Source organism: Vipera berus (assembly GCF_964194415.1).
Source record: "Vipera berus genome assembly, chromosome: 1".
Taxonomy (NCBI): domain Eukaryota; kingdom Metazoa; phylum Chordata; class Lepidosauria; order Squamata; family Viperidae; genus Vipera; species Vipera berus.
Window position 1 is genome coordinate 163,309,542 of NC_138202.1, and position 19,220 is coordinate 163,328,761.

At 39.9% G+C, this 19,220-nt stretch overlaps 1 protein-coding gene across 1 annotated transcript in view; it reads right to left on the bottom strand.

Moving 5' to 3' along the window:
- The window catches only part of TTN (titin), a 314,129-nt gene that overhangs the window by 286,091 nt on the left and 8,818 nt on the right, over nucleotides 1-19,220 (bottom strand). The window contains exons 5-18 of the mRNA XM_081340361.1: nucleotides 18,135-18,223; nucleotides 17,809-18,053; nucleotides 16,901-17,231; nucleotides 16,164-16,307; nucleotides 15,573-15,698; nucleotides 11,899-12,036; nucleotides 9,884-10,021; nucleotides 7,976-8,125; nucleotides 7,386-7,523; nucleotides 5,985-6,266; nucleotides 5,724-5,849; nucleotides 4,038-4,322; nucleotides 3,046-3,111; nucleotides 743-1,024 (exon numbers count right to left, since the gene is read on the bottom strand). Coding sequence (XP_081196487.1) covers nucleotides 743-1,024; nucleotides 3,046-3,111; nucleotides 4,038-4,322; nucleotides 5,724-5,849; nucleotides 5,985-6,266; nucleotides 7,386-7,523; nucleotides 7,976-8,125; nucleotides 9,884-10,021; nucleotides 11,899-12,036; nucleotides 15,573-15,698; nucleotides 16,164-16,307; nucleotides 16,901-17,231; nucleotides 17,809-18,053; nucleotides 18,135-18,223 — 2,540 coding nt within the window. The remainder of the gene's footprint in view (nucleotides 1-742; nucleotides 1,025-3,045; nucleotides 3,112-4,037; nucleotides 4,323-5,723; nucleotides 5,850-5,984; nucleotides 6,267-7,385; nucleotides 7,524-7,975; nucleotides 8,126-9,883; nucleotides 10,022-11,898; nucleotides 12,037-15,572; nucleotides 15,699-16,163; nucleotides 16,308-16,900; nucleotides 17,232-17,808; nucleotides 18,054-18,134; nucleotides 18,224-19,220) is intronic.

Genomic DNA, 19,220 nt, shown 5'->3' on the forward strand with positions numbered 1-19,220 from the left:
TGCCATTTCATGTTCAGTTGGATGACTATTTTTGTATTGAGCTCCGTCAAAGTAATGGATGATGATTGATCCAAGTCACAACTTCTTTAAAATAGTTTAATGAAATCAGTTTTTTTAAAAAATAAGCTGCTGCTTTTGCATGATTTGATGATTTGTCTATGGATTAGATTTCTAGGATGAATGAATTTGTCCTTGCAACATGGTGCAATTGCTTTGTACAGTAATGAAAGAAATATCCTTTTAAGCATGACCCGTTTGAGATATTGAGAAGGTTTTAGATCACAGTTATTGGATGAGTCACATATTTCAGTCAAGCAGAGGAGTATACATTTGACGGGAATAAAATATGAGCAAAATGCCTTTTTTTTCCTTTGGGCATAAATGGTGCCATTATCCCTAGAATGTCAGGGTGAAAAATAGTCTTTCTGTCCGCCCAGTGATAAAATCATCCTGAGTTTCATGGCTGAGGGAGATTTAAAGCCTCTGGTCCAAACTCTAAACTGCCACACCAAAATGCTTTCGGATTGATGGGTATGATAAAAATTATTACGTGTGCGTAAAGATACAGAAGAGTAGACTCATGACTCCTTTATTCACAGTCTTTAATAATTCGATGAACCCAATAACTAGAATGGGTAAAATAACCTGTTTGTTTCCACTCATTCCCCACTTGTGTAATATTCTTTGATATTATACTTATATAACAGTAATATTTAACAGACCACCCACCCAAAAAGTCTGCCCTCCATTTCTCTCCATACTTGCCTTGTACAAGGAGGTAGCATGAAGTGCTAACGCTTCCTGCCTCATTGGAAGCTGTGCAAGTAAATTTTCCACTATCCTCTGCAAAAGCTTCTCGGATCACAAGGCAAGCAACTCCTGCCTCAAAGGTAATTTGGAAATCAATGGAACTTTCAATGTGGTAGTCTTCTCTGTACCAAGCAACAGTTGGAGCAGGATAGGCAGAGATGCGGCATTCCAGAGTGACAGACTCTCCCTCCATAACAGTCACATTTTTCAGCATCTAGATAGCACAAGCAAGAAAGAACCTTGTGGCACCTTAAACAAGTTACTAGAAGTCTAGATTGGCTCCCTTCATTTTGGAGAGCTGGGCATGCATGCAAGAAGGTGCATCATGGGGTAGGATCACAAGACTAACAATCCAATTATGGATATAGAGGAAATGAAATGCAGAACGTAAGTGTGTGTGTGTGTGTGTGAGTGTGTGTGTGTGTGTGTGTGTGTGTGTAAGAGACAGGTGGGGAGAGAGGGAGAGAATAGAAATGCATGCATGCACAAAATATTCATATAATCTCTTTGCTTATAATAAACATTTTAGAAACATAGAAAACTTAGAACCAATTCTTGCACCGTACGCAAGAATTCTGCAGAAGTCATTTCACCTTTGAATGTCTGAATTGCAATGCAGGCAGTGATGTTATATGGGAATGATAGCTAGATGTCTACCTAGTAACCTAGTATGTTACTGACCACAGCATACAGAAACTGAAGCCATGTCCAAACTCCAACTATGTTCCTCTTTGGTCTTTTAGACTTAAAAATGTCTTGGCAATCTTTTAGATCCTTACATACTCTTATCTTTTGCTAGTGGATTTCACTTCATTCTATGCTGTCTTACCTGGTTTCACATTTTATATAGATTTTATTATGTCTGAGTTTAAATTTCATTTTGTTCAGCACTCAAGAAGTACTATAAACGAAGAAGGTCTGACAGAATTTTGGTCTGCTCTGATATTGACCGCTCCAAAGACATTCTTTTGTGAGTACTGCTGGAAATATTCATCTAAAGTTGATCTGATATTTTTTACAATGCAGCAAATCAATAATATACAGTATGAGTTTCTTATATAAGATTTATTTATAGATCATGGCACTGCTCACTTAATTGTAGGCTGATATCTTCCTTTGGTTTATTGTCATTATCTTCTATCTAAGGAGTATTCTAAGTGTGGTCTTACTAAGGCTTTATAGTACCATTTTATAAAGCCTTAGTAAGACCACACTTAGAATACTTCATCCAGTTTTGCTCACCATATTATAAAAAAGATGCAGAAAAGAGCAACAAAGGTGATTAGTGGGCTGGAGGCTAGCCTAAAACATATCAAGAACGGTTGCAGGAATTGGGTTTGTCTAGTCTATTGAAAAGAAGGACTAGGGGTGACATGATAGCAGTGTTCCAATATTTGAGGGGCTGCAACAAAGAAGAGGGGATCAACCAATTTTCCAAAGCACCAGAAGGCAAGATAAAAAAATAATGGGTGGAAACTAATCGAAGACAGAAGCAACCTAGAACTAAGGAGAAAGTTCCTAATAGAACATTTAACCAGTGGACCAGCTTGCCTTCAAAGTTGTGGATGCTTTTAAGAAGAGACTGGACAGCTACTTGTCTGAAATGGCATGCTTGTATATGGGGTTGGACTAGAAGACCTCCAAGTCCATTCCAACTTTGTTATTGTGATATTCTGTTGTTATTCTGTTATACTGTTATTCTGTCTTCTTTTAGCCAACATTAAAGGGACAGTTAATGCTGCAGATTTTCCTACAGATATTGCAAGATCAGCTTAGTATGGCAAATTCTCAAAATGTTCTCTACTCCGTTTTGCTAAATGCATGCTGACCTGAAGTTTAAAACTTAAGAGCCTCTGAATCTTATAACAACAACTACTGCTACAAAATATTTTTTTTCTATTTTCTATTTAATGCAAAAATAGTTATTTTTGATCCTACTGGTCACTTGCTTGAATTAGCCATCAGTATCCTATGCACTGTCTCCACTATTCATTTCCACTATTCTATTCATTCAGTTGAACTGAATGGGGAAATTCCTTCATGCAGTTTTATTTCAGGCTGCAAAGTATATAGAATTGATTTCAATATCTTTTGTACTTTCATTTTCTGTACAGTAGATGGCAGTAGAACTGCACCATATTTCCATTTTTTTTTTTAAAAAAAAGTTACAGTATTCCAACACAGCAAAGAATAAATTGGTCTATCTATCGGCAGGACATTGATTACAGTACTTACTGAGACTATAGATGGGGGTGTAGCGGGAACTTCTGTAGGTTTTGGAACTCTAGCAGCTTCGATCACCTAGGGAGATTTCACACAAAGTTAATTGGTGTCACACAACATTTTGTTCAGCAGCAGCATACATGAGAACAGAAACAAGTCAATGCCCATCTTGTTTGGGTCTTTTCTATTGCTTGCTCTGAGGAAATGGTCTTCAGAGACAGAAAACAATGTCAACACAAATGATATCTAAAGGTCAGTAGGATGAGAGGGAGACCTTTAAAACGGGGGAAGTCTGGTGAAAAGAAAAAGGAAATATGTAAAGCAGAGGTCCACAACCTTTTGGGTACCAGGGACCGGTTCCATGGAGAGCGGTTTTTCCACGGACCAGAGGGGGTGTAGTTTTGTGTGCTGCCTGCGTCCTGTGGATGGGGCTTTGCTTGTTTGTGCAGACTGGTTGCTGGGATGCCGCGGCCCGGTACTGGTCCACGGACTGGCGGTTGGGGACCCCTAATGTAAAGGTTGCAATGTATGGCAGTGAAAGTTGGACCATAAGAAAGGCTGAGCACCAAAGTATTGAGGCCTTTGAACTATGGTGCTGGAAAAAACTCCTGCAAGTCCCTTGGACTGCAAGGCGATCAAACCGGTCAGTCCTAGAGGAGATCAACCCTGACTGCTCTTTAGAAGGCCAGATCCTGAAGCTAAAACTCAAATACTTTGGCCACCTAATGAGAAGGAAGGACTCACTTGAGAAGAGCCTAATGCTGGGAAAGGTTGAGGGCAAGAGAAGAAGGGGACGACAGAGAATGAGGTGGCTGGATGGAGTCACTGAAGCAGTAGGCATGAACTTAAATGGACTGCAGAAGATGGTAGAGGACAGGAAGGCCTGGAGGAATGTTGTCCATAGGGTTGTGATGGGTCGGACATGACTTCGCAGCTAACAACAACAACAATATAAAGGATGCATTTTTCTGCATGCGAAAACGGGAAGGTGCTTAAAGACCAACCTTGGGTTCAGCTTCTGCCATTAATTCAACATGTTCACGTTCCTGCACCAGTCCACCTGTCACGCTCACACCTATTTCTCTTTTTATTTCAGCACCATAAAGCCTCTGATAGGTGTCAGCAGGTGTCTCTACAAAAGGGAACTGTGGAGAGGCAACTTTCTCTGGCATCAATCTGGGTTCAGGAGACTTTGCAACAGGACGCTTCACAGATTTGGTTATCTTAGGAACAGAAGTTGTCGCTAACTCTTTTTCCAGAGTAGCTATAGCAGAACCTGCTATGGAAACCTAATCAACCCAAGACAAAAAAAGAGTTACCACTGCTAGCTTTACACAGACACACACACACACACACACACACACCAATATGTATATATAAATACATGTAAAATGTAAATGATATGGTAAAATACGGCTTCTTTCTTGCAGCTGTTTAGTTCTAACCTTTCAGAAACTGCATACTATTTTTCTCTCATCAATTTGTTGTGTTTTTACAAGAAGCAATTAAGAAATACGACTTCCCATTTGCTTTTTTGAAATAAGAAATTCTGTTTTAATCTTTCAATACTGTTTGCATTCAAATGTTTGATGGCATAATTCGTACTGTCAATCAAAATTCATAATTTGTTGTGAAGTCATAATTGGTCTCATAAAAGTCATATATCTCTATTTTTGTCCAGTAGATATAATGATAAATCTTGTCTGCAATATTTAACACACTAGACTCTATTCTTCGGGACACTATTAATTAACTAGTATTTACATGTTGCATTAAGTATAACAGACAGAATGTCTTTTTTTGAGAAAGAAAAAAAAGAAAGACTACAGTATTTGGATAATTTGAAGCCAAATACCATGACATTATTTACATGTATTTGATTTTTTTTTAAATCATCCTTTGTACAATGATGAAGTAACACAATTCTGTATTGGAAAAATGGATTAGATGGAATGGTTAGATGATGAGACCTGTAAAGGAGGCAATTAAAATGTCAAATGGAAAAATGAGAGGGGTGGGGGGGAAAAAGGTAAAGCAAAACGCATGTAGTCTTGATGCGTACACTATAATTGGGATTATAAATATACAGTATGTTAATTCCTATACAGATTTAGTATTCAACATAACCAGCTGAAAGGTAGAACAAACACTGTCACTCTGTGAATTATTTGATTAATTTAGGAAGTAAGAATTTGCAAATAATTTTTTATCCTTTCCAGAGAGAAATGGAGTATGCCAGCCATTTTAGGTCCCTTCCTCTACCTTGTTCCTTGTTTTCCAAACACGACATTTTGAAACATGCTTGATTCATATAACCAGAGCATGTAATATCATACATTTTATTGAGGTACTGATACATTTATAGTGGAAGGATAGCAGATAGCTCATTTTCCTTCCCTTACACTCCCTCAACTGTGCTGTGGAGGATTCATCTGGATGTTTTAAAGGAGATTTAGAGGGGCTGCAAGGAAAACTATTCTACCAATGGATGCCATTCTCTTGGTGGACAGCACCATTAATTTCCTTCAATGATAAATAAAAGCATGCCCCCGCCCCCGGAATGTTTCATTTTTAGAAATTTTCTCCTCTGTCTTTCACTTAGCCTCATCCTATTCTGGATTATGTAGAGAAAGGAACTGAGATAGCTAGATATCTCTATTTGCCTGGCATACTCTTACTTCTCTTCTTACCTCATAAGTATGATCTGGTTTAGGAACAGTAATTTTGGAAACTGTAAAATGAGGGCTTGCTGTACGGGGACGTATGTGTTCCACATGGATTGATTTTTCGAATGATGTTTCTGCAGTCCTTTTAATCTACATTAACCAATAAAATGGGAACTGAGAAGGTTGTGCTACTTGCCAAATAGGAAAGAAAAGAAAAGAAAAAGAAAGAAAGAAAGAAGCTTGGCAGCCATTGGAAATGGCTGCAGGGTTAAAACTGAGCCTAACCTGTGTCGATATGTCCGTTTCCATTATTTCAGCAGCTGCAACATGTATTTTAGGAGGAATTCGAACCTCCTCAGTTTTCACCTCTTTGGTGACAATATGTGGTTCTGGTGGTACCTCAACAACATGTCTTGCTAAAGCATGTTCTTTGTATCCATAGTCCAGAACTGCCTGTTCAGAATAAGCTTCTTCGGCATAATCTGGTTCTCTTGGTTCTTTACTGCGTGCTTGGTCAACTGCATAAACAACTGTGGCTACAGCTTCAGCCTTTTTGTCAACATCAATCTAAAGGCAACATTTGCAAAACATTGATACATCGCTACATTAATGACAGAGCAGCTAGCACAGAGCACATAACATTCAAAAATCTTACATTTCCAGCCTTCTATTAGCCAAATATTTTTTTTCTTATTTCATATGCACATACATTGCCAATTATAATTATATATAACATTTACTATCTCCATGTGTTCTGGAGCTCTGTTCACTGAGGTTAATACTGTGTATATAACATTCCTTAGCAATGTTCAAATGTAAAGAAAGGAATGCTATATTGAATGCAGACAATTAATGCTTACTTTCAGTACAGGATGTACAAAATATTCAACCATGTTAGAAGGGAAGGGAAGGGAAGGGAAGGGAAGGGAAGGGAAGGGAAGGAAAGGAAAGGAAAGGAAAGGAAAGGAAAGGAAAGGAAAGGAAAGGAAAGGAAAGGAAAGGAAAGGAAAGGAAAGGAAAGGAAAGGAAAGGAAAGGAAAGGAAAGGAAAGGAAAGGAAAGGAAAGGAAAGGAAAGGAAAGGAACATTTTCAGATAACCATACAATGTAGATAATAGCATGGTTGATGAAGACTTACAGACACACAAGATTCTCAGAAGCACAGAAATAATTTTGCAACACACATTTCAGAAAGACCTTTATCTATTTATAACAGACCTTCTATTTAATTTCAAATATGTCAAAATCATGTATTTGAATGTTTACTTTTTTATGGTATTAATTTATATTTCTGTCCTAAATACATCTACACCTCATGGAATTTAAAGAGTAAATGTCAAGAAAGGCTGCAGATACGATCCTACTGTGTTACCTGAAGTAAAACAAAGAAAAAAAGCACCATTTTCTCAATATTCTAATTACCCAATGTAGGAACTGTAATTAATTTCTGAGATGCATATTAATTGTTAGAGAAGAACAATGCCATATGGTACTGCTATTTCTTTTGTTTTTTATTGCTGCATATATTATTGTTTTTGGCATGTAAACAGCCTAGATTTTGACTTTAAGATGGGTGCCTATACAAATGTCTAAATAAATAAATGTTGGCACTAGGCTGAGTCAAAAGTATGCATAGTTTTGAATAATTTTTATTAGTAAATGTCTTGTTTTGGTGAATGCTATTCACCTGTTCATGAACTAGCTGCATTTGTTCTCTTTTGACAGCAACGTCTTCTCTAGTTCTTGATATTATATCTTGTTTCTTGCGTTTATCAACCTCAATGATTTTCGGAACTATGGCAATTTTTTCAGTCTCCTGTCTTACCTAATTGTATTATAGCAAGAACATAAGTTTTAGGTTACATAATATCTCAAAACAAACAATAGCAACAGCAAAATTTCAGGAAAAAAAGATATTCTCTGTATGGATAGAGAAATGTTAATAGATTAAATGCTTTATGTTCTCTCCTTGCAGAACATTCTAATTCCTGAAGCAGATAAATATTGACACTTGGTTATTAACTGACTGGGTAGTTACATGTTAAAAAAAACTTTAAGTTTAGTATATGAAGATTTAAAGCCCCAAACACCATGACAGGGAAGCTGTGAATATATTATGGCACACCATATGAAAGAATGGCCATTTCCCATTTCTCTTAATGAATGCAACCAGAAAAAGATATGGAAGAGTTAGTACACTTATTGAAGAATTATGAGCATATCAGTATGAGAATCGGACATGAGAATGACCATCACATTAACAATGGTACTATTCACCTTTTCTTGGATAAAGTGGGCTTGTGCTTCTTGTTTGGTAGCAATTCTCTCTGTAGTTTTTACTACTGCCGCAGGTACTTTGGGTTTGTCAGCTGTAATTACTACCTTAGGTACGGAAGGTTTCACGGGCTTCACAACTTCTTTCCTTGTCTGATATTTATAGTAAAAACAGAGGTGTGATTATATATGTGGTGTTGCAAAAATGTTCATTGGGACAGCAGCGAAAAGCAGACAGGAAGCGGTAAAGCGCATGAAATTACAAAGAGGTAAAAATAATAATGGAATTCTATTCAGATTCTAAAACTACTGATATGCGGTCTTTATACAGCTCCATGTTAATCTACATGGCTTGATTTTATTTAACTGAGCTGACTGCAGAAGGAGCAAGCTGATAATTTATGAATGAAGTGGAAGTAAATCACAGGTTCTTTTCAATGGAAAAGCTAGTCTTCCCTTTCATTTTTGAAATATAGCAAGAATACAAGAACAATCTTTTAGAAAACCAGGGTTTGTGGAGATTTTTGTTTGGGCCAGATTTTTATATGAACAGATCTTGTTTGTAATTTCTGGATCAATATACAGATTGGAACACAGTTTAACTTCTGATTTAGTTTTACAAGGCATATATGTCAGAAAGTTTCATTAAAAATAATATATTATAGAATATAGTGTGGTGGGATGGAGGGTTTGTTGTCACTGTGTGTTGGGGGGAGAGAGCACGGGGGGGGAGGCTCAGCTAATCTCAATGTACACATGTTGTACTTTGACAATAAAGGTTTATTATTTATCGATATTATCTATTAAACACCTACAGTATGGGATAAATTGACTTGGCATTTCAAAATGAAGTTGGCTGAAAGGAATTGATGTTTGAATTGATATCAGAATTACATTGATTTGAGACAGACTGATTTCTAGATCCACACAAAAATATGATTTCTTACAATTAGCTGTTGGTTTAAATCCATGTGGAACAAGTTATGGGAGAAAACAGTATTTTTTGTAACACAAACCAAATTCAGTTCCTAAACACTTTTTTTTTAAAGATTTGTAAAGCTAATATTATACACACAGAGACACACACACACACACATACATACACATATACAATTAATTATGTCCCTTTGAAACATCTCCTCATTGACCCAACTGAAAGAAGATCCAGAGAGAGCAATGAATCTAGTGGGACATTTTAAAGATGAGCAAAAATAGTTATTGAATTTCAGTGGCTAATTTGAATACTGAAAAGTTTTTCCCCCTATTTTTTTTAGACTGAAAACCACCAATAAGCCTTGGTGGAGCAGTGGGCTAATGCATCCTTAAGTAACACCAACTGCCTGCAATTAGTGCAGGTTCGCATCCCGCCAGGCTCAAGGTTGACTCAGCCTTCCATCCTTCCGAGGTAGGTAAAATGAGGACCCAGATTGTTGGGGGCAATTAAGCTGACTTTGTAATAATGCCGCTTGGGGGGGGTGCAAAAGCCCTAATAAGCAGGCATATACATAGAATGAAGGCTACTGCTAAGCTTGTAAGCCGCCCTGAGTCTTCGGAGAAGGGCAGGATATAAATGGAATTTTTTTAAAAAATATGAACATCTTAATAAAGAAAGAGACATTCCAAAAAATTTCTAGATGGAAGGCACTAGATTATTTCACATTTTTCTTTAAACTTTTTAACTTTGAAGGATTTCTTTGAGGTGGCTATATAAGTTTTTTGAATGAATCAATGAAATTTTAATTAGGATTAAATTGATGTTTCGTTTTAACTTAATGAAGAGAATTTTTATAAAAGGAAGCAAAGTTGCACTTGCAGGGAGTTCACAAGAAAACAAAGGAACATAAAAAGAAGTGTGAAAATAAAATCTGCAGTTTAGCAGAAAGAACATTGTGCAAAATTGATAATATAAACCTTTTCATGAGTGATGTGCACTTCTTCCCTTCTGGTTGATTTTTCTTCTCTGGCTCTTGAAATCTGTTCTTGTTGCTTAAGTAATTCAGGAGCAATTATTACCTTGGGCACAGGAACTCTAACTGCTTCTTTTCTCATCTAATCATGTGATAGAAAAGAAAGGATTTCAATTATCAGATTGTCTTCCCGCCATCTCTAAAAAACTAATATTATTTTTTTCAATAACAGAGGTAACTTTAAACAGCACATAGCCATCCGTAGTTCTGCAGACAACTAAGTATCAGAATAAATAACTCTGCAAAACTCCATCCTGTATTGTGATCAACATTGAAAATAGCAATTCTAGAATTGGAATATTTGTATTTATTTTATTTTATCTTGTTTCATTTCATTCATGCATTTATACTTCTGGATATTTTTTAACAATGTTCAACATGCCATATTAAATTGGTTCGCATTTAGAGCCATAATGGATAGCCTTATTAAGCAAACAACATCACAAACTTCATGCTTTGTAGGTAAGTATTTGTATTGCTGTTGTCATGGAATGTAGTCCAGATTCCCTGGGGGGAGGGGTGCATACCAGAGGAGCAAGAGACAATACAGTTCAGATAGTTTGTGTGAGAGAAAGACAGTGAAGACAGCTCCTCCCTAATAGTTCCAGAGTATAAGCCTTATGGGGGTTGGTGGTTGGCTTTAGTTTGGCAAAATTCTGTTTATAGGAGAGGAACAATAACAAAAATCTGCTAGGAGAAATCACAACGTGACTTTCTTGTTTTTTGGGACTTGATAGTAGTGGGGCTATATATTTCACTTCAGATAGCTTCAATATTAAATACATTAGAGGTGTATCAGATACGTTGTCCAAAGTAAAATACCCTACACAAAATACAGTTTGTACCAATTATTACCGTACTATTTGATAAAACTGATTGGAAATACAATGAACAGCAATTTCATTTTTGATCAGCAAGAGTACCCTGAAAATATTGCTCCTGTGTCCTTATGTCATTTCAAAGCTCCAGCAACCTGCCCAATCAGTTTTTTATATCCCATACTACTGAGCATGCTGAATTTCAAAACTGTGGTGTCATTTACCCCATGCTTTTATTTTATTTGTTAGAAAAGACAGTGTCTCTTCAGAAGTGTCCCCAAATTCTTTCTTAGTAGCCCCATGTTGACTCCTAATTTTGTTATTTAAGTAAGCGATGTTACAGTATTTACCACCAGGGAAATAAAATTTGGGCTGCATTTTCTTGAACAATGGCAAAAGCACTTAGACTTACATACCACTTCATAGTGCTTTACAACAGCACTCTCTAAGCAGTTTACAGAGTCAGTGTCTTGCCTCCAACACAATCAGATTTGTTTGAACAAAGCAAAACCCCAGGAGTTACTAAGAAAATGGTTTGTTGCTGCATGGTTTGCGTACAATTTTTGGAACATCCCACAATTTCAAAAGCATTTTTCCATTCAAAAATCTGTTTAAGAAAACTAGGATACTATTGTTTCCTTCACTTGCCTCTATAATTTTTGGGTTCTAAGATCAAAACTTCTCTTCACCTAGTAGGCCAATGTAATTAGTCATATTTAATTTAGATAAAGGATTTAGAGCAGGGGTGTCAAACCAGCAACGTCATGTGACGTGTCGCAATGTATTGTGACTTTTTTTGCCATTGACGGCAATGGGGAGGGCCTGGTTTTGCTATGATGCATCGGGCCCGTGGGCCGGCAATTTGACACCCCTGATTTAGAGAGACTTCTGTGACTGTCAGAAGTGACAAATATACTGCATATTGGGGATTAGTGGAAAACATCAAGCTAGACGAATATCAGATAATTCAAATCTTTATTACAATAACAGTATAAAGTTAGAGGCATAATTTCTAAAGAGGAATTCTTCAAAGTAGTAATAAGCAAATGAAAGCAGAAATTAATGCATATTTAAATAGTGCTAGTAAATTTTGTAATTAAGAAAGAGGAAGGTTTGTTTCACAAGACTGACATTTATTTACCTTTTCATGAGTAATGTGAACTTCTTCCTTTCTTGTAGGAATTTCTTCTCTAGCTCTTGAAATCAGTTCTTGTTCTTTAATTGTGTCAGCAGCAATTATTACCCTGGGCACAGGAACTTTCACTGGTTCTTTTCTTATCTAATTTTATGATAGAGAATAGAGAGTATTAAAGATTGAATGTAAACAAACAATGACAAAATTTCTCAAAATATATTACACATGAGAATGATCATAATTAGCACAAGGGGGAAGGTCTAGCATAGGATTCAAAGAAATAAACTTCAGCAACATAAAGACCCAGTTTGGTCTAGTGGTTAAGGCACCAGACTAGAAAGTGGGAGACCATGAGTTATGGTCCCTTCTTGGGCATGAACACTGGCTGAGTGACTTTGGGCCAGTCATTCTCCCTCAGTCCAACCCATCTAATAGGGCTATTGTTGTGCAGAAAATAGAACGAGGAAGGTGTGTTGGATATAAGATAAGATAAGATAATCTTTATTGTCATTTTTTACTGTGGGCACAATGGCGCACGTCAAAAATGAAATATAGTTGCCCGCTCTCAAAGTGAGACACATACATGACACCCCCCCAAAACATACTACATACAACATATGCATAGACTCACACCCCGACATATACATAACAATAAAATATTAAATACTGCCCAACTTGAATATATATATATATATGTTCAGATATCTGGAACAGAATAGAATAGAATATTCTAGAATAGAATAAAATAGTCTAGAATAGAATAGAACATTCTAGAACAAAACAGAAGAGAAGAGAAGAGAATTCTTTATTGGCCAAGTGTGACTGGACACACAAGGAATTTGTCTCTGGTGCATAAGCTCTCAGTGTGCATACAAACAACAAAGTGATCAGTCATAGATCATAATTCATAGTTACAATCATTAATCATAAGATGCAAACTGAAAATGATAAATCATAAGGCACCAATAGGAGAAGGTAGTAGGAAAGATGAGAAGATTTAAGATTTAAGATTTATTGAGATTTTTATACCGCCCTTCTCCCAAAGGGACTCAGGGCGGTTCACAGGGCATAAATATAAACAACAGTACAAACATTAAAAGATAATTAAATTAATGCCCAAGTTAAGACCAGAATAATAAAACAAACCTATAAAAAACCCAAGTACCCCCATCAGGCCAGACCCGCTAGTTCGAATAAATGGGTCTTCAACCCGCGACGGAAGGATCGGAGGTCTGATGCCATCCGGAGCTCAACCGGCAGTTGGTTCCATAACGCCGGAGCACCCACAGAGAAGGCCCTCCCCCTGGGGGCCACCAGTCGACATTCCTTGACAGGAGGCACCCTGAGGAGGCCCTCTCTGTGGGCGCGCACAGGGCGGAGGGGAGTCGACGCCGGCAGCAGGTGGTCCTCGAGGTATCGCGGACCCATGCCATGTAGGGACTTAAAGATCATAACCAAAACCTTGAACCTTACCCGGAAGACAACTGGTAACCAATGCAGCTCACGGAGCAAAGGTGTAACATGGGAGTACCGGGAAACTCCCAAGACAACTCTCGCGGCCGCATTCTGTACCAGTTGGAGCCTCCGAGTAGTCTTCAAGGGAAGTCCCATGTAGAGAGCGTTACAGTAGTCTAGGCGAGAGGTCACGAGCGCATGAGTGACCGTACACAAGGCCTCCCGGTCCAGATAGGGCCGCAACTGGCGCACCAGGTGAACCTGGGCAAAAGCCCCCCTAGTCACGGCCACTATGTGATCCTCCAAAGTGAGTCGTGAATCTAGGAGGACTCCCAAGTTGCGAGCCCTATCCACAGGGGGTAAAAGCTCACCCCCCATAGAAAGAGGTGGAACATCCCAGGTGTCTCGGGAAGCCGGAATGTACAGCCACTCAGTCTTGTCAGGGTTGAGTTGAAGTCTGTTCCTCCCCATCCAGACCCGAACCGCCTCCAGGCAACGGGACATCACAGCGAGGGCATCACTGGGGTGGTTTGGGGTCGAAATAAAAAGTTGGGTATCATCAGCATATTGATGATACCCAACTCCAAAACCACGAATGATCTCACCCAGCGGTTTCATATAGATGTTGAACAGGAGAGGCGAGAGGACCGACCCCTGAGGAACTCCACAAGCGAGAGTCCTAGGGGTTGACCTCTGCCCCCCTGCCAACACCGACTGCGAGCGTCCCAGGAGATAGGAGGAGAACCACTGAAAAACCGTGCCTCCCACTCCCAATCCCCTGAGACGCTGCAGCAGGATACCATGGTCGATGGTATCGAAAGCCGCCGAGAGGTCTAATAGGACTAGGACAGAGGAATACCCCCTATCCCGAGCCCTCCAGAGATCATTCACCAGAGCGACCAATGCCGTCTCCGTGCTGTGCCCGGGCCTGAAACCCGATTGGTAAGGGTCCAGATAATCCGCTTCATCCAGGACCAGAGGGAGCTGATGCGCCACCACACTCTCAACAACCTTCGCAAGAAAGCGAAGGTTGGAGACTGGACGAAAGTTGTTCAATACAGCTGGGTCCAAGGCAGGCTTCTTGAGGAGAGGTCTCACCACCGCCTCCTTCAAGATGGTGGGGAAACAACCCTCACTCAAAGAAGCAGATATAACCGCCTGGAGCCAGCCTCGTGTCCTCTCCCTAGCTGCATAAACCAGCCAAGAAGGGCACGGGTCCAATAAACATGTGGTGGAACTCAGCTTCCCCATAATCCTGTCCACTTCATCAGGGGTCACAGAATCAAACTCCTCCCAGATAACATTGACAAGACCGCCCGTGTCCTGATCGTCAGACTCTGCCCAGCTGGAGTCCAAACCGGTCCGAATCCGAGCGATTTTATCCGACAGATGTTGACCAAACTCCTCGGCACGACCCTGCAAGGGATCCTCCCTCACCTCCTGATTAAGAAGGGAGCGAGTCACCCTAAACAAGGCGGCCGGGCGATTATCTGCGGACGCGATGAGGGTGGAGAAGTAATTACACCTCGCCTCCCTCATCGCAGCGAGATAAGACCTAATGTAGGTTCTTAACCGCAATCGGTCGGGTTCAGATCGGCTGGACCTCCAGCAGCTCTCTAGGCTCCGTTTCCGACGCTTCATCTCCCGGAGCTCCGCGGAGAACCATGGAGCTCGCTGGGATCTGCGCCGGGTCAGGGGCCGCAAGGGTACAACCCGGTCGAGTGCCTCAGTGGCTGCCCTTTCCCAGGCTTCCACTAAGGCATCCGCCGAGCTGTGAGCAATGGAGGCAGGTGGAGACCCCAGCGCCGCTTGGAATCTCTCAGGATCCATTAGGCGTCTGGGGCGGTACCATCTAGTTGGCTCCGTACCTCCACGGCGGGGGGTGGCAAAATGGAAGACCAGCCGCAGGAGGTGAGAAGAATATTAGTAATACAGACTTACTACATGGGCCTAAGACAGTTCGATGCAAATTAAGTACTCAGCAGAGTGATATGTCTAGTTTTTTGGCATGCAATGCCCTATAGCAGTGTCTTGAGGGGAGAATAAACAAACAAACAAGCAAACAAATAAATATCATGGTTATTCAGCCTGTTGATTTTTCATAGCAAGTGTGGTGAGGGAGAGGGGAATTCCCTTCTTGTACATTGATAATAAAGTATACCATGGAAATGATGCTTCCTAATGAAATCAGTTGGCTTTCCTATGAGTAAATGGGTCCTGTTTACCTTTTCCTCAGTGATCTGTATTTTTTCTTGTTTTGTAGTAATTGTTTCTCTGGTTCTCAACATCATTTCTTGCTCTCTGGCTTTTTCAGCACTAGTAGTAATTACTATGGCAGCTTCTTTTTTAACCTTATATTTTAATGGCAAAAAGAAAGAAACAAACAACAAGCTATAACATTTAATTTCATCAATCATCACATATTTAAAAAAAAAACTGTAATATATAAAAGCAAATGAGGGGAAATACATCTGGGGATAAAAGCTAGTTTAAACTGAGCAAGATGGGGGGAAAAATAAATGAAGTTTCAAGAAAAAAAGTCATACTGATTAAGTGCATTAGATGAATTAAGATATTTTTCATCAAGTTTATTTAATTGGTTCAGGGCCTGTTTTAAAACTGTTAGCCAATTCTTAACGTTAACATCGGTGGATTTGTCGAACCTGCAAGCTTATTGGTTTTACTGTATCTTTATGACACGCTCGTCTGCAGTATTGGCCAATGTATTTGTTCATTTTCTGCAACTGCCTGCATTGGCAGCATAAATGGAAAACAAGGGGAGAGCATTATTTATTGTCACTTTGCTTTATATCTACCTGCTCCTGGACAGGTGGAATGTGTACTGCAGCCGTGGCTGTCCTTTTAGCCACCTGCTCTACAGCACTTGGAAGAGGTTCTCTCTCTCTGGCCATGTCAACAGCTGCAACGACGGTAGCAACAGCTGCTGTTTTGTCAATGTCCTGAGAGACATGAAAAGACAGCTCATTGGAATACAACATCAGCAACATGAGAAATAGGTGCAAACACAAGCAACTGTTTTGCCAGATTGTCCTGTGACAACATTATAGCACGACACAGTCTAAATTAGGGGTCAGCATACTGTAGCCCAGGGGCCAAATACGAGCCCAGTAGCTGTTTAATATATGGCTCCTAAGCTAAGAATAGGCAGGGGGGTGGCAAATCGCTAGGCCCGAGCTTCAGCAAGATCCTGGAACAAAGGCGTAGTGCAGGGGGCAGGGTCACGGTATATTGGACAATGGTGGTAGCCTATTAGTAGTCTCCTTGTTGGTAGACCAGTGCCATATAAAGTCTGCCATGTTCCTTGGCCTGCGGATCTGTCAGGCAGACTTTGTGGATGCAAAGGAGGAGAAGGACCTAGACATTTATAAAAAATATGTTTGCCAAACCCTGTCCTAAATAACTGGGCACGTAAAAAAAAATAGTAACAGGGAGTCTAATTTCTCCTAAGCAGACCCATTGTGTAGCAAAACCACATTACTTTGATGAAAACGTTCTACCCCTTGCACTGTATTTTTCTTTGAAAAGGTCTCACCTCTGTAGCAGCAGCAGCAGCAGCAGCAGCAGCACCAATTGCAAGGCTAGCCTCTGCTGCAGCAGCTCCGCTAATTGCAACCTGTTCATGCATTCCATATCTCCCTTCCCATCTTTCTTCAGTCCTCATCTGGGTGGTGCTCATAGTTACTCTGGTATCTTTCATTCTGGTTTCCGAAGTAGCTACGAAGCCTTCCTGTTTCCAAGGAGGAAGCACCTCAGCCCCCATTGCTGCTGTGGCCTGTGTTTTCCGGACCAAGATTGGTGATCTCACAGGTCTGATAGGCGACGTAGAGACTGAGAGCCTTGTAACTCCAGCAGGAGACACTGATCTGTTAACAAAAGAGAACTGATTTTGATGCCAGGAGAAGAACAGCTCACCAAAGTGACTGTGGAAAGGTGGAAAAATAGGCCACCAGTAACCCTCCAGAATACCCAGTTCCATCAAAATGTCTTTTCAATGGATATTCAGTTACATAACTGTAGATCAGACGTCCCCAAACCTTTGGACCCCAGGGACCGGATTCGTGGAGAAAGGCTTTTCCACAGACCGTAGAGTGTGTGGTTTTGTGTGCTGCCTGCATCTCATGGATGGGGCTTTGCTTGCTTGTGTGGACCGGTTGTTGGCATGCCGTGGGCCGGTACTGGTCCACAGACCTGGGGTTGGGGACCCCTGTTGGGGACCCCCTACAGGAGTATATAATAGCAATGTTGGCCAGAAATATTTTGCTGCACTGCTTAAAGTTCAATGTTTGCCTTGGGAAAGGCAGTGTGATTCTCCAGATGTTCTTGAATGTTAACTTCCATCAGCTACCGCAACTATAATTAATAATAATGAGAAATTCTAGGAACTGCTGGGCTTTTTCCTGATTTGGGCCAAAGCAGGATGTTACTATGTGAGTAGTTTACCTGACTGGAGATGGTGTTGGAGCTCTCACATGTCGTACAGGAGATGGCGACTGTCTGATTGGGGATGGTGATTGTTGGCGTGCCATCTGTGCTTTGGCTGCAATGATTGGTGGAGTAGGCGATTTAGAAGCAGGGTGAGGAATCATCCGTGGGGGTGCCTTATGGGGCAGCTGCTGCCCGGTGGTACTTTCTATAATCATCTCAGAAGTTGCAAGTGTTCTGGCATCAAAGTGGGCTTCAATCTTCTGCAATGAAAGACCAGTGAAAATCTGGTTAAAGCCCCAGCCTTTGAAATGGTCAGTAACACAATTTGACAAATTACCAACCTTTTCAGTTCGGGTTTCTCGTGTTTCTGTAATCTGAGCAGTCGAAACAATCGTCTTTGTCTTTTTAGCGGGAACAGCTTCGTCTTCACCTTAGAGAAAAGCGAATGGGATTTATTAGAATTGGTTCTGGGAGGGAAGCAGAGAAGTATATACAGTCTGTGATTTCAATTATTTATGGGTTCATGTATATTATTGCCAGGAGAGCTGTGCAGATCTATCCACAAATTTCCCAGCAGTTTTGCTCAACTTGAACGAGATGTTACCCTTTTATAGAAAAACACCATAAGGAAAATAAGTAAATAACCGGATAAGTTAATTCTCTCAGGCACAGATTAATGCAGAGATGAATTCATATCAAATTAGCCTTTTCACATCAGCCAACAATATAACACAGAATAACCAAGTCTAAGATAGTCTATTTAGAAAGAAACACCACTATATTTTATAGGAACAATGCCTATATAAGGGAGCCTAAGCAAAATTCTGGAAAGGTATTCTCTTATAAAATATGAAATATAAAACCAATGGAAGCAATGGAAGCCAGCACAAATAGCCATCATCTTTTGCTCCTCATTGTCCTTCATACATACAGAGTAAACATTTAAGAGGGTCCAATAAGCTTGTCCATAAAAAATGCCCATTTTTAAATCAGGTTTTCTGGACACAGCTTTGTAAAGTCAAATATGCTTATAAATTGTTTTGGGATTTTAGCTAACTAACCACATAATGATTTTAGCCTTTGTAGCAGGTAGGGATATGGGACACTGATGCACTTGTGTATTTGTTTTCTAGTTCAGTCCTTCCCACGTGACAGCTAAATGCATGGTTAGGGCCTAAATGATATCTGGGAAAACAGGAGGACCAAAACATTTGGCATCCTTGAACATCATATTAAGCTAACGCTTGTTGAAAAAGCCATCATAATAAAGTTCTCACATAATGTCAACCCACAAAACATGATTTATTAATCCCATTAGCTGAATTCACACTTTGTCTCAGAAGTTACTTTGCCTTAAATAAATAAAGTGAAAGCCTTATTACTTAGTATGATATGTAAATCTAACCTATATAATTTATTGTGTCTTT